At 42.0% G+C, this 21,981-nt stretch overlaps 1 protein-coding gene across 1 annotated transcript in view; it reads right to left on the bottom strand.

Annotated features, from left to right (window-relative positions):
• AMFR (autocrine motility factor receptor) overlaps nt 1-21,981 on the bottom strand; it is a 45,506-nt gene that overhangs the window by 10,432 nt on the left and 13,093 nt on the right. The window contains exons 2-10 of the mRNA XM_006053661.4: nt 21,450-21,542; nt 18,180-18,344; nt 16,709-16,861; nt 14,369-14,409; nt 14,071-14,203; nt 12,351-12,484; nt 11,373-11,483; nt 4,978-5,168; nt 3,137-3,240 (exon numbers count right to left, since the gene is read on the bottom strand). Of these exons, the coding sequence (XP_006053723.1) occupies nt 3,137-3,240; nt 4,978-5,168; nt 11,373-11,483; nt 12,351-12,484; nt 14,071-14,203; nt 14,369-14,409; nt 16,709-16,861; nt 18,180-18,344; nt 21,450-21,542 (1,125 nt within the window). The remainder of the gene's footprint in view (nt 1-3,136; nt 3,241-4,977; nt 5,169-11,372; nt 11,484-12,350; nt 12,485-14,070; nt 14,204-14,368; nt 14,410-16,708; nt 16,862-18,179; nt 18,345-21,449; nt 21,543-21,981) is intronic.

Here is a 21,981-nt window from a genome sequence, read left to right as displayed (position 1 = left end):
GAAGGAGGGAATGGAGAGTTACTGCTTATTGGGTTAGGGCTTCAGTTTTGCAAGATGAAGAGTTCTGGAAATGGATGGTGGTGAGAGTTGCATAAAAACATGAATATACTTAATACCATTGAACTGTACACTTAAAAGTGGTTAAGTGTCCGGTATGTGACTCACTGGAAAAGACTCTGATGCTAGGAAAGATTCAGGGCATGAGGAGAAGGGGGCAACAGAGGATGAGATGGTTGGATGGCTTCAATGACTCAATGGATATGAGTTTGAGCAAACTCCAGGAGACAGTGAAGAACAGGGAAGCCTGGTATGCTGCAGTTCATGGGGTTGTAGAGAATCAGACACGACTGAGCAGCTGAACAACAAACAACAAAAAATAGAAGAAAAAAGATGACCTGTGGGGAAAGGAATACACACTTCGCGCTTGCTTCTGTGTGTATGTAAACATTGTGAAAGAACACAACACAGAAAAAGCTAATCAAAATTGTTATTCCCTGAGAGGAGGGAGTCTGGACAGATGGAGGCAAGGACAGGAGTGTGACTTCACCAGATACTCTACAGGTTTTGTTTTTTGATTTTGGGGGTGTTTTTGGTCATGGCTCAAAGCAAGTGGGATCTTATTTCACTGACCAGGGATGGAACCTATGCCCCCTGCAGTGGAAGTGGAAGCATGGAGTCTTAACTGCTGAACCACCAGGGAAATTCCCTACAGGTTCTGAAATTTGTGAATCAATGAATGGCCTGCTCAAAAATCTTAAAGGAAAAAAAAAAACATCAACCAAAACTCCTCTGATGGCACACCCCTATTAAGCAACCACCTTACTTCTTTGTACCATCTTGTAACACACTGCCAGCTACTGAGTGTCTTCAGCGCCCACTCATTTTCCCATCCAACAATCTAGAATTCAACCCCTCAAGCCATGGAAACTGCTTGTTCCTCTCCAGCTGATAACCACCTCCACTCTGCCACACTCAAGATGCACCTCTGACTTCATCTGCTAAGAACTACCACACACCTGACCTGCCTCTTCTCCTGTGGTTTCCTTCCTTCCCAATCACCGCCATGGCTCCTCTCTCTCTGCCAGACCTCAGACCTGAGCCCTCTTCTCTTTGTGAGCCCCCTTCTTTCCCCTGAAGAGATCCAGTCCCCTATGACGTAAAGCTCCCAAATGTTTCTCTCCAGCTGGATCTCCTTCTTGAGGTCCGCAACTGTCTACCTGCCATGTCTACTCGGCTGATTCACGGACACCCCAGCGTCCCCGGCCAAACGGAAGGCCAAGGTCCTGCCTCCACCTGCTCCTCCCTCAGTCCTGCCCATCTCAATACCTGGTACAACTGTCTGCTCAGTTGCTTAACGAAAACCAGCCCTCCCCTCACCCTACTACCCTACATCCAAACCGAAAGCACTGTCAAGTCCTATCAGTTCATTTTAAAAAGCCTTCCATCTGTCATTTCTTTCCATCTTAATTTCCAACACCCTGGTCCAAGCCACCACCCTTTTTTGCCTGAACTACTGCAACAGCCTCCTAACTGGTCTTGCTGGTTCCATTTCCGCCCCGTAAATGTCATTCTCTCAGAAGTAAATTATCCTCTGCTAACGGTCCTATCAGTCACAGTCACCTGGGGGAGGGGAAAAAAAAGCCCCAAATGGCCCACTAACACTCATTTCATTACAGAATCCAAACTGGACTGTGGCCTACACATCCCCACATGACCTGCTCTGCAACCTCGATTATGTCAGTCTTGCTTTCGATTCACACGCTCCAACCACAATCACTTCCCTTAGTTTCCAGAATATTCTCACCTCATGGCCATGCACCTACTGTTTCCACTACCTCCTTTTCACTGTTCCTGTCTCAGCTTAAATATCACCTCTTGAGTCTTCTCTGAATGTCTCTTCTAGAACAGTCTGTGCTCACCACTCCACATGACCTGCCCTACAGCCTGCAAAGCCCTCATCCCCACTGGCAATGACCTCGTCTGTTTGTGTTTACAGTCGGTCTCCCTCTCTCCGCCCATGAAGAAGTCACACTTCTCAAGAGTAGGACTCCTGTCCACCCTGTTGACACTCCAGGTGCTAAGCAATTTGTTGAAATAGCACAGAGCCCATCTTGGGAACAGGCTTTCACTACACATTTGTTGAATAAATACACTAAGATAAGTTAATGGACAAACAAATGAACCAATGACTTTCTACAGTACTGGCCAGGCCTGCCCATGTCAACCAGAGGCCCTATTCGGGCAGGAATAACACAGTTTAGATTTTTAAGACTCTTGCATTTATCATCATAATGAACACTACATTTCAACAGTGGTGAATCAGTGAAGATCAGATGACAAAGCTTTAGAACTTACGTCCACAGCCATATATGCATGTATAAGGGTGTGTGTTAATGTATACTCAGTTATTTATTTTGGGAAGGGAGGAGATGGAGTCAAAATAACACATATGGTAGGCCTACTACAATTTTTAACAAAAATCATATCATTCACTCAAGTCAGTAACTCCCCAAATACTGGTGGTGAAAATTAAGAGGCGCCCCAAGACTAGCAAAGATCACAAGAGTGCCCCTAGCAGTGCTCAGAAAAGGGCACATTATCTGCCACATCAGTAAAACGAAGGCTCACTTCCAAACCAGTTTCAATTTTTTTTCTTGGTAATTATTTAAATTTTGTTTTAAAGTTTTTACAACGTTATGTCGGTTTCTGCCATACAGCCATGCAAATCAGCCATAATTACACATATGCCCTCCTCTCCTAGCCTCCTTCCGCTCCTCCCGTCCCATTCCTCCAGGTGGTCACAGAGTGCCACACTGGGCTCCCTGGGCTGCACAGTAACTTCTCAGCAGCTCTCCACCTTACACCTCTGAGTGTACACGTGCTGCTGCTGCTTTCCCCATTTGTCCCACTCTCTCCCTCTACATCTGTGTCTCCATTCCTTCCCTGCAAGTCAGTCAGTTTCAATTTTAGAACACAGGAATTGAAGTGGTCCCGATGAATATGATGCCCCTGAAAACCCTGTCGTTTTGCCAGAGCAGAGTGAGACCAGCTGGGTCACGCACACAGCACACGCTCTCCAGCATCTCCTTCCCTCCTGATTAATAAGCTCCTTTTAAAAGCAGCGAGCACTCCTTACCATTGCATTGAGCTGGGAGTTGCTTGCCTGTGTAATGCCTAGAATGTTGGTGGTGTGCATCACTTCGACTGAGAAACTCGGCAGCCAACTCGCAATCCGGGACCCTGAAACAAACGAGAATCCAGCGCAGGTTTTAGAGGCCTCCCCCCTCACGTTAGCTACCATGTGAGTGTCACTACTGGCCGGGCTTCCTTTACACCAGGCCTCTGACCAAGTGTAAATTCTCACTAAAACCCCACCTGGGTTTATTATTATTATTCCTATTTTACTCTTCTCAGGGATTTGACTCCAGTGCTCCTGTTGGTCCCCAAGGCACTCAAAAGTTAGGTAACTTGTCCAAGATCCAGCATCTAGTTACGGTGGCCAGGCCCGAAGCCACACAGTCAGGTTCCAGGACACTTCACTGCCAGGCTTGCCCACGCCCCAGTGGCCCTGGACCCACACAACACGCCATCCCTCCCACAGCCCGCACCGTCAGGAAGGTGCTCAGGGCTGCAAAGCTGCTACAGGAGCTGACCTTCCACTCTTCTCTTCACACTACTCATAAACACTACTCATCGGGGGGCATCATTCTCATGAAGTAGTTTCTACTTAATAATCTGGTTTAAAGACTTTATTTTTCTCATTCAAAATGCTTCTCCAACAGCACTACAACACAGGCTGTTGGACTAAGAAGTCTGCTGCTGCTGCCATGGCCCTAAGGAAGGGGATCCTAAGCTATAAGATCATGGGTGTCGGCACTAAAACAGCCCCATATAAAGCCACACATTTAAGGAGGATTTCCCTCTCCCTCACAAACGAGCACTGAGGCCAGCAATGTAAAACAAGCTCAGGGGCCACTCAAAAGTCTTGCCTGGACAGTTTATGCCCAAGAAAAAGCTGGATACCTATTTCATGTACTTACTAAGGAGAAATAAAGTTGCCTTTATCAATTTAGACTAGGTTTTCAGTAATAATTCATAAAAAATAGCTTACATAGCCAGAACCCATGTCCAAGATCCGCTTGTCTATTTCAGAAGTCTGACGAGGAAGAGGCCTTAATTAGCAGCCACAAAGCAGCCCCTCTACACCTGCTCAGCCAGCCAGCGGTCACCATCCCCTCTTCTCAGAGATGGACTCCGCTCCTCTGGTCCTTCCTATCAGGGATTTCAACGTGTTGCCACTCCTGCTGTGCCCCACCCTTGGAAACTCAAATCAGACACAGGAAGAGCAATCTTCCTAAACAAATAGTCTAGAGATACCTACTTTAGAGTAGGAAACATGAACTCAGCATTTAGTGGTCTTGAAACTGATGAAAATCAGCAATGGGCCAATGTAATGTGAATTGAGGAATGATAAACCAGTTCCTGATATGGTGCCCATGATCTTAGAATTTTAAGTGTGGTTTTATCATGAATACAACTCTTCCCAACATTCTGGAAGGCTGAACATTCATATCTCATGGACAAAGCAAGAGGCTTCTGGCTCTGATTCTCCTCCTAGTACTCTGTGGAATGACTATTCAGTGACCCTTCATTATAGGCTTAAGTATTATACCAGTGTAATAAATTACTAGCAACAGTTAACTATTAAAGTGATTAAGCTCACTCCTGCAGGCACGGCTGATTCAACTGTAACTACTTTCACCTCCCTGGACCCCCTTCCCCCCGCAATTCACACAGAATCTAGCAAAGTGCCTGGTATAGACTAACCCCTCAGTGTTATCCATACTCACTGAACATGGTCAATTCAAACTGAAATATATTATTAAACTAGCCCGTACAGGACAAGTTATAATGAAAACAGCGTCCCCTAAGAGGAGAACACCCTGTGGGGGGTTTTAGAGGTTGAAACCAACTAACCGTCGAAGTGGAAGAAGTGATTGTGTTGGTTTAAGCGAGGTCTGCCTTCTGCTGCCGCCACAGGAACCAAATTCTCATCCAGGTTCTCTCCTGGATGGTCTTCCCGGACACGATTATTGTCAGCAATGTTAAGAGACATCCTGCATGTGGGGCAGGAGGTGTCTTGTTCTAGCCAGGAACGAAGACAGGAGCTACCAAAAAGTCCAAAATAAGATATTCTTAGCATATTTTGCGAGAATTCACCAGAAGTATTCTGAATGTATCAGTGAGTTGTAATTTTACTTTCTATTCACCATTAGCAAGATTTAAATGTTGAGAAACACTTGCTGACATTACTTCTGGCCCTGCTTCACCCTAATGTACTCTGGTGTATCTTGCTCTGAATATCAATTAGTTAACGTACATGGTCATCTACAAGTTCCCAGGCATGACCCCTTTTCAGTAAGACTTCCTCATACAGCTCACCATTTTCCTCTCCAGCTCAATCTGACTAACTTTCAATCCAACACCCTTGCCTCTCACGTCTTTGAATCCTCTATTCCAATGATCTGTTCTCTTACTCTACTTTAGCTACCCATTAACCCAGACTTTATTTTTCTGGGCTCCAAAATCACTACAGATGGGGACTGCAGCCATGAAATTAAAAGACGCTTACTCCTTGGAAGGAAAGTTATGACCAACCTAGATAGCATATTCAAAAGCAGAGACATTACTTTGCCAACAAAGGTCCTTCTAGTCAAGGCTATGGTTTTTCCTGTGGTCATGTATGGATGTGAGAGTTGGACTGTGAAGAAGGCTGAGCGCCGAAGAATTGATGCTTTTGAACTGTGGTGTTGGAGAAGATTCTTGAGAGTCCCTTGGACTGCAAGGAGATCCAACCAGTCCATTCTGAAGGAGATCAGCCCTGGGATTTCTTTGGAAGGAATGATGCTAAAGCTGAAACTCCAGTACTTTGGCCACCTCATGCGAAGAGCTGACTCACTGGAAAAGACCCTGATGCTGGGAGGAATTGGGGGCAGGAGGAGAAGGGGACGACACAGGATGAGATGGCTGGATGGCATCACTGACTCGATGGACGTGAGTCTCAGTGAACTCCGGGAGTTGGTAATGGACAGGGAGGCCTGGCGTGCTGGGATTCATGGGGTCGCAAAGAATCAGACACGACTGAGCGACTGATCTGATCTGATCTGATCTAACCTGGTCATAACCTTGGCCTTCTCATCAAATTCGTGACTTCAAAGCTCTTATTCCCCAGCTTACTATCTCTCTGCCAGAAGAGTGTATGACAGTAATGTTCCAAAATAATAAATGTGGAAATTCAACTCTATCACATTTTGAAATAATAAAGTACCTATAATTCCTGTTGTGATCATGCAACTATTAGCCAAATAAATTATATTTTTAAAAGTTCACATCCCTTTAATCAACACCCTTAAATCACACTTCTAGTTATACCAGCCTTGTGTGGGGCTCCAAAAGTACGTAAAATCCTTGCCTTCCAATAATGCTACAGGTGAAACACTTTTCATAAGCAAATCTAATTTTACTTCATACTTCCAGCTCAAAGGGATCAGTGACCTAAAGGTAAGGGATAAAACCATAAAACTATTACAAAAAAACTATCATGAACTCAGATTTGGCAAAGGATTCTTAGATCTGACACTCAAAATGTGAGCTACAAAAGAAAGAATGGGTAAATTGGATTTCATCAGAAAAGTAAAAGGTATACATCAGAGGCTATTACCAAGAAAGTGAGAAGACAAGCTACCAAATGGGAGAAAATATTTGCAAATCATACATCTGATAAGGGTTTAGTATCCAGAATACATAAAGAACTCTTACAACTCATCAACAGAAAGAAAAACAACCCAAATAAAATAGGATAATCTGACTTCAACAGACATTCTCCAAAGAGAATGCACAAACACACCAACAAGCATGTGAAACAATGATCAGCATCACTGGTTAATAAAGAAAAGAAATGCAAATCAAACCACAATGAGAAACCACATTACAACCTTTAAGATGGCTATTATCTCATGTAAAATGTAAACAGGTATACTAGCTATAGAAAACAGATAGTTCCTCAAAAGCACAGAATTATCACATGACCCAGCAACTCCACCTCTGGGTGTATACCCTAAAGAACTGAAAGCAGGGTCTTTTTTATTTTTTTAATTTTTATTTATTTTTAGTTATTTAGTTGCAACGGGTTTTCTCTGTGGCATGTGGGATCTAGTCCCCTGACCAGGGATCGAACCCAGGTCCCCTGCATTGGGAGCTCAATGTCTTATCCACTGGACCACCAGGGAAGTCCCTGAAAGCAGGGTCTTGAAAGGAAATGTGTACCCCCATGTTTGCAGCAGCATTATTCATGATAGCCTGAGAAGGCAGAAACCACCTAAATGTCTGTTGACAGATGAATGGAGAAACACAATGTGATACACACACAATGGAATATTGTTCAGCTTTAGAAAGGAATGAAATTCTGACACGTGTTACAACATGGATGAACCTTGAAGACATTCAGTTCAGTTGCTCAGTCGTGTCCGACTCTTTGCGACCCTGTGAATTGTAGTACGCCTGTCCATGGACGGGCCTCAGTCGCTCAGTCATGTCCGACTCTTTGCGACCCTATGAATTGCAGCACGCCTGTCCATGGACAGGCCTCCCTGTCCATCACCAACTCCCAGAGTTCACTCAAACTCATATCCATCGAGTCAGTGATGCCATCCAGCCATCTCATCCTGTCGTCCCCTTCTCCTCCTGCTTCCAATCCATCCCAGCATCAGGGTCTTTTCCAATAAGTCAACTCTTCGCGTGAGGTGGCCAAAGTATTGGAGTTTCAGCTTCAGCATCAGTCCTTCCAATGAACACCCAGGACTGATCTCCTTTAGGATGGACTGGTTGGACCTCCTTGCAGTCCAAGGGACTCTAGAGAGTCTTATCCAACACTGCAGATCAAAAGCATCAATTCTTCGGTGCTCAGCTTTCTTCACAGTCCAACTCTCACATCCATACATGACCACAGGAAAAACCACAGCCTTGACTAGACGAACTTTTGTTGGCAAAGTAAGGTCTCTGCTTTTGAATATGCTATCTAGGTTGGTCATAACTTTCCTTCCAAGGAGTAAGCGTCTTTTAATTTCATGGCTGCAGTCACCATCTGCAGTGATTTTGGAGCCCCCCCAAAAAAGTCTGACACTGTTTCCACTATTTCCCCATCTATTTCCCATGAAGTGATGGGACCAGATGCCATGATCTTAGTTTTCTGAATGTTTAGCTTTAAGCCAACTTTTTCACTCTCCTCTTTCACTTTCATCAAGAGGCTCTTTAGTTCCTCTTCACTTTCTGCCATTATGCTAAGTGAAAAAAGCCAGACATAAAAGGACAACTATTGTGCGATGTGCTATTGTGTGATAGCTGACAGAAAATAGAAAGGTAGTTGCCAAGGACTGAGGAGAAGGGGAGACTATGGAGTTATTGTTTGATGGGTATAGAGTTTCAGTCTGGGAAGGTGAAAACGTTCTGGAGGTGGATGGTGGTAAAGGTTGCCCGACAATGTGAATGTACTCAATGTCACTGAACTGGTACACTTAAAAATAGTTAAATTGTAAAATTTATGTTATGTAAACATTTTCGAGGGTTTCCCTGGTGGCTCAGACAGTAAAGTATCTGCTTGCAATGCAAAAGACCAGGGTTCAATCCCTAGCTCAGGAAGATCCCCTGGAGAAGGGAATGGCCACCCACTCCAGGATTCTTACCTGGAGAATGCCACGGACAGAGGAGCCTAGTGGGTTACAATCCATGAGGTCACAAAGAGTTGGACACAACTGAGCAACTAACACTTTCACTTCATACATTTTTTACCACAATAAAAACATCACATTTGAGAGCTATCATTAAAAAAAAACCCACCATAATGAGATACCACTTCCAACCAAAATGGCTACAATAAGAAAAAACAGAAAACAAGTATTGTTGAGGATCTGAAGAAACTGGAACCCTCATACATTGCTGATAGGATGTAAAATGGTGCAGCTGCTGTGGGAAAATCTGCTGGTTCTTCAAGGAGTTAAACATAGAATTACCCTATGACTCAGCAATTTTACTCCTAAGTATATACTGAAAAGAATTAAAAACAGGTACTCCAACAGATACAGATATCTGTTCACAAATGTTTATATTAATAACAGCATCATTTGGAATAGCTAAAAAGTGGAAGAATGGAGGGTCCATCAATGGAAGAATGAATAAATAGGATGTTCAATTATTATAAAAATGTTTAACTCAGTCATAAAAAGGAAAGACGTACTGAAATATGCTACAACTTGGATGACTTTGAAAATTTTATGCTTAGTAAAAGAAGGCAGTCACAAGAAGTCACATATTGTATGATTCCTTTCATACGGACTTTCCAGAAAAGGCAAACCCACAGAGACAGGGAGCGGATTACTGGCTGCCAGGTAATGTGGAGAGGAAGGCATGGGGAGTGACTTACTGTAACGGATATGGGGGTTATTCTGGGGTGATGAACAAGTTTTGAACTTGCAGAAGACTGGTTGTTGTACCACACTGTGAATGCACTAAATGCCACTGAATTGTATACTTTAGGATTGCTGATTGTATGTTATATGAATTTTGCCTCAATTTTAAAAATTAAATCCTAAAATTAATCTAATTAAATGCTTGAAAACATTTCTTCTGGAGTGAAATATACTCTTTTGAGTTATTCTTCCAAACTTTCTCCAAGCTCCTTAGGAACTATCTGAAAGTTTTTGAGAAATGCGTGTGTCTCTGGTCTTCCAACCTCATCAATCAGCACCACCATCCATCCAGTCGCTCAGCCGCAAAACTAGAAGAATCCTCGACACCTTACATTCCCCACTCTCTCACAGCCAGTCTGCACCATGTGCCTCCTGCTCCTCCTCACGCCTGTCCACCCGTTCCTGCCCCTCTTCCACTGCTCTAGCTCACACGCCTCTCGGCGCCCATCCGAACCCCAGCAGCCCTTACCAACTGGCCTCCCTGATCTTCCCCAGCTGCACATCTGACCTCGAACCCCTACTTTAAAACCTTCCACTGCCCTCAGTTCCCTTCAAGGTGACTCAGGCCTGTGTCTTCTGCCTCAGCAAACACCAATCCCCCCTCTGACATTCTGAGCTCCTAGCACACGGGTTCTCTTTCATTCCTTGGATACTCCCTTTTGCTTCAGTAATGTTCCCTCTGTCTCAAAGGCTCTTCCACCTGATCCCTTCTTCTGATGCCTTCACACCTACTCACTGTCAGAGTCACCTTCTCCAGGTGTCAGATTCCTTTGTCACAAGCTCTCAAGGACCACATTCCCTTTCTTTAGAGCACTTGTCTCAATTTATCCTTACATGCTCATAAACACTCCTGCTTAATTCATGTCTGTCTCCTCCATTAGGCTGAACGCCTTGTGAGACAAAGACCACCTCTGTCATTTTAACGTTATTTCCCAGAAGCCAACTCAGTAGCCAGCACATTTAAAAAAAAAAAAATCAATACATTTGTTGAGTTATTGATACTCCAGCTCCAAAGTCTTTCTAACATTAAAAAGAAGAAGAAAAACTATTTAGGAATACAAAATAAAGAAAGGAAGATTTAAAGATGTAAAAATTATAACTTTCTCAATATGCAAGACTGATCATAGATACAAAAGGTCAAGAGATACCTCAAGGTCTAGCAACATGAAAAACATCCAATCTACAAACAGAATAATTTAGATTTAGGTTGAACAGTCACAGTCCATATGAGAGCTCTGAAAATGAACAACATTAAGAGGTGAGGACTGCAACAGCGAGAGACAAGGGCTCACAGGGGACAGAAGAGCCTGTACTGCACACAGATCTAGTCCAGCCGTGGAGGTTCTGTAATCCCTGACGACAGTCACAGTTCCGGGCTGCTTACTGTCTCTGGTCTGATCCCCATCCCATCACACCACCCTGGTGTGTGTTTCTATGTTGCTTCTGGGCATGCGTGAAATGCACGAATAAATATTCTCACCCCAATAAAGGTGAGAAAAGGGAATAAGCTATTGTAAAGCGAGGATTCCTCCACCCCTTTGTTTTAAGTCTTAGGGGCCTATGTGTTATACCTCAGAGCTTACACAGAGAAGGAATGTGAAGACAGCTTACACATCCAGAAATTGAGATGGCAAACTGAGTGGGGAACAATCCTGCTGTGTAGGGAAGAGGCTGAGAAACAAGGCAGACACTCCCAGGCCCCCCACCCCACTCAGTACCAGCACCTTGGCCAGTCTGAGGGAACGCGCCTACTCTTCAGCTAAGGTTGGTCTTAAGCCCCGGCACAAGAAGCATCCTCGTGGCCTGGACAGAACACCAGTCCCATGTGGCCCCCTGCCAAGCTCCTACTTGTGGAAAAGATGTCCACAGGGCAGTTTCCTCGCAGCCTGCATGGAGTCCCAGCAGATGGCGCAGTCATCGTTATTGACAGCCAGCTCCTCTGGAGTTGCCACTGCAAACCTGTAAGAAAAAAAGCGAAAACCATCACAGAGGGCACCTGGCAGGGATCTCTGTCAATCCCACAAACACTAAGCATCACTTGCATCACAGATTTCACCTTTCTAGCAGCACACTTACAGAGGAATCATGTTCACCATGAAATCTCCACCCATGGAAATCATGACAACCATGCTCTCTCCAGAGACCATCAAACAGCAGGAAACCAATACACAGAAACCAACTGTGTCGTAAGACAACGGCCCTCGTTAGTGATGACATGAGCGCACATTTCTGGGTAGATTAGAGGAGTTAAGACACCTCAGAGAGCCAAACTGCTCCCCTGAACACAAGAAGGATGCCTGTTAAGCTCACACCTTTTAGGCTTGGTTTAGCCTCAGGACGCCAAGTGAACACCTCAGTGAGGTTAAGAGTGTGAGAGACAGAATGTGTGTTTGTGTGTGTCTGTGTGTGTATGTAAGCATGCATGTGTAAGGAATAAAAAGGGCAGAAGCCCAAGGAGACTTCCATAGGAAACTTCCATTTAATAATAATGATGATAAAAATAACGATGTAATAAAAGAACCTAATATTTACCCAGTACTGTTCTAAGTATATTATGTTCATTATCCCACTGAATCCACCCAACATTCCAGGAAGAAAGTATTGTTATTATCCCTAGGCTTAAGCAACCCAGGCACAGGGAGGTAAGTAAATTGTCCAGAGTCACACGGTAACTAAGTGGGCTTCACATCTAGGCAGTCTGACTCCCGAGCCTGCACTTTTCACCATTCCATTAACAGCTGAAAAAAGCAGGGATATAACCCGGGATCTGTTATTATTAAAGATCGCAAATGTGTCAACATGGGCGGCATCAACCTGCTGACTCACCTGGCTTCCATGTTTCCGACCACTCGCAAATAGTTCTTGTGCCGGCGGATGCGACGCTGTACTTCATGAAACAGGTAACGCAGCTGCATGAAGATGACCAAGCTGGCCATGGACAACCAGATGTTGCCAAATAACTTGATGAGAGGGACAGAGAATAAAATGTACAATAAAGGTCAACGCGAACTGGCTAGCGCCAAGGGTGAAACAAGCAACGGAAGGGCTGAGTCGTGGGTAAAGGTGAGCAGGAGCAGCCACTGGGGAAGCAAATGCGCATACTCCTCTCACGACTCTCAACACTGCCCGTGCTCTGGGGCCTAGTCATTCCATCCCCAGCCATCTGTTCTGAGGAGCTCATCAGAAAGTTTAAAGCTTTATGCCAAATGATGTACATTCATGCAATTATAAAACAGAAAACCAGGAAACAGACCAAATGCCCAGTAGGGGAACAGTTATACTGTGAACTCACATAATGTAATATTGTATACTCATTATATGTATCATAAAATATAATTATATCCTATTATATTTTATATATAACATTTTTAAGATTAATAATATGGGTAAATAATATTTTAAGTGAAAAGAGGAAAAAAGTACTTCAAAAAAAGCTAACATGTGACCAAAAAATTATGTAACGATGTGAAGAGGCAAACAACTGAATAAAATCTAAATACCCTTATTATGGGAGCAGGGTGTTCAATGGCTAGGGGTGGGGGACTGAAGGAAGGAAAGTGGTCAAAACGTACAAACTTCCAGTTGTAAGATAAAAACTTAGTGGGGATATACGACATGATAACGAGTTACAACAGTGCTGTATGCTGCACTTCAATCAAATCATCATACCCTGTCGTGGAATTTTTATCTTAAAGGTATTAAAATGATTGAGAAGAAATGTTGCTAGCACAGGAAGATGCACATAATACAACAGCTACAAAAACCTAAGCTATAGGCCCGATACATGATGAATACATGGCTCTGAATAAATAAAGAAGCAGTAACCACAAAAAAAAAGTCAACACTTAACTTTTGACATTTGTTGGGGGGGGCTTTTTTTTTTAAAGTACGTTTTCAAAGTCATTTTTAAAAAGTACACTTAGAAATGTGCTATGTTCAACTCTCAAATTTTTAAATGCTACTTTGACCAGCTTATGATATAAACAAACTGCCCACCAAACATGTTGATTCTCACCATTCTGAGATCACTGAAGTGCTAACCAGGGAAGCAGGTTTTCAACATGGTGATTTCTTGCACACCAAAATAAAATGCAAACAATGAAGTAGGAGAAATTAAGAATAAAGACTTTGCTTTTAATTACAAAGATGGAACATTTATGCATCCCTGAAGTAGCTAACACTGTGGGAGTCGCCTTTACCACCTACAAAGTAACTGCTAAATATCAGAAGCCACAGAATCTATGAGGAGAGGAATTCTCTTAATACCATGCTAAAAGAATTATCTACTGACTTAGTCAGCAGAGTGAGTTAAGTCTCCTGGGAGGACAGCAAACACCTCTTGAGCTGGGCACCAAAGCTGTTCCACGCTGTTTTACACCCATTGGCCAGAAAGAAAAAAAAAGGGGAGGGGCACAGTTGCATCATTTTTATAGTCTTTTAAGTGGGTCATCCACAAATGTTTCACTTATTAAACTCTGTACGAAACAGAGTTCCTAATTCTAAAAAACTCAGCTCTCTCTGTTGGAGTTCCCTCTGGGAAACTTACCAACATGTGAATATGGTGCATGAGGTCCAAGGACAAGAGAGTGAGCTCCATGACAAAATCTGTGTAATAGACATACGTCCCCTTTCCTTCCCATGTCCCTTCATGGTTGAGGTCCCAGAGGTGAATTACGTATCTGCCATGGACAGAAGAGAGTCATGTTAATGATTTACTGTCACAACTGAATTTGTTTTAAATAGGATACACTAGAGTCATATTTTTACAAATTTTTTACATGTTATATTTTAAAATCAACTATACGAGTAGACCTCCATCACCTCCCTCCCAAATTTCTACTCACCGTAAAATCACATGAGCAGTCCTCACTGTCACAAGAAGAGACTATTTTAAAAAAGAGAGATTTTTTTCCTTTTAGTAAAGTTTAGGATTGCTCAGACCAAATTAATTTTTGCAAAATGATAAAAGACAAACATTTCTCAGTTCAATTAAAAAGCAGGTTGTTCAATGGCTGGGGGGGCGGTGAGGGGGACTTGGAGGATGGTAGTCACAAGCTACCAGTTATAAGGTACACAAGTACGGGGGATGTAACGTATAACATCACTGCAGGCAATAGTGCTGTATCATATACTTCAAAGTTGTGCAGAGAGGACAGCCTAAAAAGTTTCACCACAGGGGAAAAAACATTTTGAGGGAATTAAGAGGATACTTATTGTGGTAATAATCATTTCACAAATTATTATCATCATTATGTTGTATACCTTAAACTTATACAGACTGTATATCTCATTAAAACTGAAAGAAAAAAAAAGCAAGTTACCAACCATTTTAGTTCATGTGCATCAAATTTCCATGGAATATTCTCATGACCTAGAAACTCAACTTTCATTGAGCCTTTTCCTGTTAATAGGTGACAACCAACTACACCTGTCCAGCTCCTGGGGATGCCTTCCACAATCTTGAGGTCACTGAGTTTGACAATCACTTCTATTTTGTACAGCACCGAGTCACCATAATTGATAACCCCAAGAGGCTGTCTGAATACCTGGTGACCATATACCCAAGGTGAGGTTTAGACCCTACTATCCTAGACGATCCACGAGTCCCTGCTTGCCGCATGATGCTTTCTGCACCCTGTTCACCAACACAGAAGAAAACCGAATGCAGGAAATCAATAACAAAATAAGACCTTCACGGTATTTTGTATTATAGAAACTGATGCTAAGAAAAGTTTCCTCTTAATCTAGGACAATTAAACATAAACATTCTTAGAGATTGGAAAACTTTCATTTACAAATAGAAAATATTCTGCACAGAAGAGAAACACTATAAAAAAATGATTTAGTTCAAAATATCAAATCTATAACATGATAATGTATCTTAAGAACTTAATGAGCTAAAATAAAAATATGTACTATGACCCAATAGATCTATTTTAAGCATCTTTATTTTTAGGTATACCTTTTTTAAAGTTTGGCCTAGTAGTAATTAAAAGCCCAAGAAACAGAAAAGGAAAACAATGTACTTACACTACATTATACTCCAAAATGAACACTATTAAGCAAAATAAATTCTAATCCTATTCTAACAAATTCCCAATTAGCAGTTTAAACTCACAGTTTTGATATTAGCCATCTATTGATAGTGATACTAGATATCTATTATTCCATTCTTTCATTAATAGCAATTATGGACAAGATAAAAGTGTTTTTCCTTTGGCCTGAAAAAAAAGCAAATATAGCCACTGAAAACAAAGAACATTCAAATAATCTGATTTCTATTGAATAGAAACTGGTATTTTCAGAAAGGTTTTTAAAAGTACATTTTAAATATACATGAGTATCTCAGATTATTCTCTGAAAATAATGAATATAGTTTCCATATTTATTGTATTATTCTGTAAAATCTTAATTTATGGCCTATCTAAACTAACCAATTACAGGTGGTAGTTAAGTCACTAAGCCAAGTCCAACTCTTTGTAATCCCCTGGACTGTAGCAGGTCAGGCCCCTCTGTCCATGGGATTTCCCAGGCAGGATTACTGGAGTGAGTTGCCATTTCCTCCTCCAAACCAATTACAGGGTATTTCCCTATTGTTACCAAGCACTGCTTCTTAAGGAGAAAACCTTTCCCACTTTGAAGTCATAGACCTTGGATTATGCTGATTTTACCACTTTGGAACTTTTAGCAGTTCAGCTGCCATGCCATTTTCCCATCCATAAACAGGCATGTAAGGTATTTACAACAATCCCCAGTGTACAGTAAGCACTATGTATAACCGCTGGCAAAAATAATTACAGCTGACCCTTGGGCAACAGAGGAGTGTCTAATTTATCGTCGGCCCTCCATATCCAGTTCCTCTGCATCTGTGGATTCAACCACCCAGGGACCGGGTAGTATTTCCTCCTGAAAAATATCCACATGTAAGTGGACCCACACAGTTCACACGTTGTTCAAGGGTCAACTGTACTTTTTATTAGTTGTAGCAAGGATTACATGAAAGAACATACATAGAAGCATTCACTACCAGAACCCAATCTAAAACAAAGGAACTCCAAAAATGTTTATTAAAATGAAAGACCAGCTATCCATCATGGGTGAAAAGTAATCGGTCAACCGCCCTCTAGCTTCCTTGGAAATACACGGGAACACAACCAGAGCAAAGGCCTATGTCCGTATCTTACCTCTGCAGCCATGAAAGCCAACGTGTGCATCCCATGGGTGTAGCCTGTGACGCAACAGACGACTGCTAACCCGCAGCAGGAAAGCAGCATGGCGACCAGGAGGGACAGAACTCGGCCGTGGCTACTCATGGGGGTGGTGGGAGAAAAAGAAAGCTGGAAGGACAAAACAGAAGACAGAAGCTCATTCTTCAGCATGGCAGGGTTAAACCTGACTGAGAAACTCAAGGTTAATCTTGGTGTCTTTGTTGGGACGTCTGCACAGAGCCACTACCATTACCAGAGGGCCAGAATTCTCCAGCCAACCTCAATATGAGTATGCGCTGATACCTTGAGATCTTCACCATCTAATTTAGGGACCATAACAATATACATAATATTTTCATCTCAAATTCTCAAGAATCCTCCTACCGGTGGGGTTACAAGCCTCTAGAAGCAACTTGCCAGAGTTCTGTCATTCTCCCTCTGGCTTCAACAGGACTCGGCAACACCATGTTCTGTCGTGCTCTTTCTCAATCTTGCTCTAATTCTAACCCCTCAAAGTCACCTGGGGGGACATTCCTAGCCCGTTCACAGCTGGACAACCGAAGTGTACTCCACGTGAAGATGGACCACTATCGTCATGCTACATTAATGGCACACAAGCAGAGGCAACAGCTTGGAGAAGGGAGGTCTGGAGCTGTGACTCCTGGGCAGGAAACTGTAGATACCAAACCAGCTGGGGAGACAAGCAGCACCCGTTCACGGCCCGGGATGGGGGCTGAATTCTCAAACAGCTCAAGGCTGTGGAACTGAGATCAGCTCACAGAGAGGTGCAAGGACCACCATGGTCCATGAAGACTGCGTAAAGAAGGGGACAAAGAGCACTGTGTGGTGGGCTTCACGGAGCAGTAGGATCACAGGTGCCCATTGGCTCTGGATCTATGAGATTAGTTAGGGAGCACTCAGGAATGAAGATTCTCCCGCACAACTCTGTAGCCAAAAGGCAGAACTTTTACCCAGACAGAAAAGGATTCACTTCTCCAGGGACCAAGGGAGCAAAGGGAGCTATTTCAGCGCTGGCCCAGGGGTGGAAACAACATAAACTAGTCAGAAAGAGTAGCCCCAGGGGCCAGAGTAAGAAGGGAGAAAACGGAAGGAGATTAGAAAGCATCTGGAAGAGATCAGCTATTTTTTCAGTTTAAGCTTCCCTTTCACTCCGATCAAAACAGTTTGTGTTAGGTGAACTGACCCTACATGGGCTGTCATGTAACACTACTGGGGAGGGAAGAAAGCCTCTTGAGGGGACACTGCCCCTGCATGCCTTGGCTGCTGCAGACAATTCCTCAAGAAACAGGCAGGAGGTGCCTGAGCCAGGAGCCTTCCCTGGGAGAGCCGTCCTGCACACACATGTCACGGCTCATTCGTATGACACCACTCAGACCTGCCATGTGCATGCCTAAGCAGGAAAAGAAGAGCTTGGGTAAAAACTCACATATTCAAACCGGTCCTTGCAGAGCTGAACCATCAGGTGCAGAAATACTAGTCCAGCAAACCAGAGGCACCACATGACCACTTCTTCCACTGTTTGGACATTCAGCACCCCGAAAATGAAAATGAACTTGTAGAAAATAAAATTCCAAAACTTGTCTTTGAGGTGCTAAAAAGAAAAATATTTGTAAAGGTGAGTACCATTACATCTAATCTGTTCTAGAGACAGTAAGCTGGCTTTTAAGGAGGAGAGAATATTCTATTCTGTTTTCTAACGCTTGTCCATGACAAAACCAAAGGCAAAGAAAGAAATGAGCCCTGTGAAGAACAAAGGTAAGACATCTAGGAAGTAATCTATAGATTCTGGATTGAATTCCTCAGTCAGTTATGAAATTCTAGACATTTAAGAGTGGAATAATATTAGTTTAGTATAATATTAATAATATATGTTATATAACAAAATAAAACACAGAATAAAAAAAAATGGTGACAGCTACAAGTATCATTTTTACTACTTCTGCTCTCTGAATTCTTAAAACAAAAGATTGGACATTCTTTTTTTTTAAACATCCTTCAGATTCAAAAATATGCTAATTTTCCAGCCATAATCAATAATGTATGAAAAAGTGCAAAGAAAAGGTAAAACAAAAATGATGCCTTAACATCTTCATGCAATTTTCTTCCTAAATGTAAAACATGATGCCAATGAACACTGTCTGAATGGACCACTTTAGTGGCTACAGATGGTCACTGAAATGTTTTCTCACCATTCAAAAAATATTGCAATGAATATCTTTGTACAAGATTCTATGTTCTCAGCAATCAAAGGTTATGGATGTTGTTATGGTTTCTAATTATAAATGTACATGCCCACATAAGAGTATCTGCTTCACTGTACTCTTTCTTACACTGAGAATGTCCAGTTTTAAAAATATTTACCATCCTGAAAAAAAAGAAGGGCAACGAGGAGCATCAACCCAACAGATATTAAAAAGCACCATCAAGCACAGTGGTGGAACTGAGTGCAGAGGAGAAGGATGAAAACACGGCTCCTAAGTTTACTTTTATATAAAGGTTTTAAATTGTGTACATGTCTCACAAATTCAAAATTTTAAACAGAAAGAAAAGCAAAATTGAAAAAAAAAACAGAAATAATTGAACCCACATGTGGAACACATTGATAACAAGACTATTTAAAGAGTTATTTTGAGAACTTTAAAACACTATACTGTGCCTAGACACCCTTTGTTCAGAGAACAAAATGAACTAGGAATCCTTAGTGAATGTCTGTTTCCAGATCTGGGGCAGTAAGCATGAGGTGAAGCTAGAACATTCTGTGCCCTGGTTCTGAACCTTCGTTCCACCATCTATTTCCTGTGTGGCTTTGGTTTCCATCCCCATGCTCTGGTTTCCCATCTATAAGACAGATCTTATAACAACAGCATATACCTTATAGAACAGCTGGGGGAACTAAGTAAGTTAACACATATATTGTGCTTAGACAAATGCCACAGTAGGCATTAAGTGCATTAAAAAAAAAATCCTTGTTCTACACCGCCACTTAACAGTTTAATATTTGTCCCATTTTAGGTATTTAATGTCTTTGTGCCTAGTATTTACTTTACTTCTTCAACTTTAAGCACCCAGAGAGTAAACCCATGTCAACTCTGTAGTGTTCTAACTCAAAACAGTGCTTAGTAAATACTACAGGGTGACACTGGTCAAAAATGGTCATCACAGAACATGAAAGACGTGATCTATACAGAAAAAAGAGACGAGTGACAAACGTGCCGATTATGATTACCTCCAGGTATTTAAAAAATCTCTGTAATACTTCAAGGTTAATTTTCTGTAAATTCTGAACTGGTATTTAACATTTTAGTAAACATAAAGTGGTACATAAGGCCCACTGGTGCCAGAACAATCCACCAACAATTGGATGGCTTGCTTGGCCTGACTGATTCCTGGCCCACAAGTCAAAGTTTTACTTGAAAACAGAAGCATCAAAGAAAGCTTTTGGGGACTTCCATGGTGGTCGAATGGCTGGGGGCCCAAGTTTGATCCCTGGTCAGGGAACTAGATCCCACATGCCACAGGTAAGACCTGGTGCAGCCAAATACGCAAATTAAATACAATTTTTAAAAAAAAGTTTTTGTATGCTACCAAAAAAACTATGTTCTGTTAATCCCATCTGGGAGACCTCTGGAGTTGATATTTTGCAGAAAGTGCTCAATACTCACTAATGAAAAATTGGGGGGAAAATAAACAGCCCTGCTCTTCACAGCATCCAAGGGATCAATCACAGAGTAACTGCATTTTAACTCTGCCCAGGACCTCAGCTGACTTGATAACAAGAGATCTGGGTTGAAAAGGATATGTAAGGGCTGAGGCCACTGTGTACTATTAATGTATGGACAGTAGGTTTTTGTGTCTTACCACTGGAATAGGACAAAGTACAACACAGTTCTGCTCATATGTTATTGTTGTAAAGGCCAGTTCTAAAGTCTTACTTTAAAACACACCATTCTACACTCTATCCACTAAAATCCTTTGGGGAACTGCCAATCTGCACAGTATATTCGTGGCATTAATTCTTTAATGAAAGCACATCCTGCTCATACATACATTCTGAGAATAATGTTCAAATGTCAGACTATCTCACCTGAACATTGATTTGCAAAATGAGGAATCTTAATATTCCTTTCCAAAGGGAAAAACTAAAATCTCTCAGTAAATTCCTTTGGAAAAGTACCCATATTCTAAAGAATGATATATATACGATTATTCAAACAAAAAAAGACAGAGCTTCTTTCAGAATTACCTCATAAATGTCATGGTGAAAGAGCAATCAAGAATAATACTGGGACACCCTGGTTACACTGAATACAGACTGTGGACTACATGAGGTATTTTACCAATGCTGAATTTCCTGATGTTGATCACTGTCCTATAGTTATATAAGAAAAGCTCCTTGCTCTTAGGAAACATATACTGCACTATTTGAGGTTCTATATGATGCCCCAGTTTACTCTCAAACAGATCAGAAAAAAACATATAGATAAAAGGTGAATAGATATAGATATTTATATATAGATAAAAGGTGAATGTTAGAGCAGATGGGGCAAAATGTTAATAACTCTGAATCTGGATAAAATCTATATGGGAGTTCTTCATACTATTTGTGCAAATTTTCTTTAAGTTTGAAATTATACCCAAGAAAGTTTTTGTTTTTTTAATCTAGTCACAAGAATGCATCCTTGCTGTGTGGACTTACCTGTCTTTCGCTCACTCGAAGAGGGCCAAACACGATACACTGGATTAGCTTAGCCACCAACATCAAGATGCAGCAAGCAGTATTTACTAGAACCTGTACACAAACCAAAGAAAGGAAGTTTATTTCCTCTTGTTGCAAAATAAATGCAGCTCTAAAAATTTTCTATTGGGAATTCAGCCAACATTTCTAATAACTGAACCTTTCCAGTTTTCTACCAGTACAAGATCTGTAACATGTGAAGAGGCACATTTTTATGGGTGGTGGGGGTATGGATGAGGAGTGGGGAGGGAAGGTACCAGCTTGGTGGTTAACTCACAGAGCCCTGTCCCAATGTGTACCCTTCAGAAGGCCATTATCCCCTTCAGTCTTAACTGAATTGAGCGTAAACTCTGTACTGTATGTGTAAAACTGTATACACCTTAGAAAACCATATCTCCAAGGCATATCAATTCTCACATTAAGGTTTTGAACAGTCTAGAAGAAAACTTTTCCAGAAAATGTTGTTATCATGAACAGTAAAAGTCCAGCACCC

This window comes from Bubalus bubalis, chromosome 18 (genome assembly GCF_019923935.1).
Source record: "Bubalus bubalis isolate 160015118507 breed Murrah chromosome 18, NDDB_SH_1, whole genome shotgun sequence".
Lineage (NCBI taxonomy): Eukaryota > Metazoa > Chordata > Mammalia > Artiodactyla > Bovidae > Bubalus > Bubalus bubalis.
The sequence above is the reverse complement of the archived record's forward strand: the minus strand, read 5'-3'. Positions and strand labels throughout refer to the sequence as shown.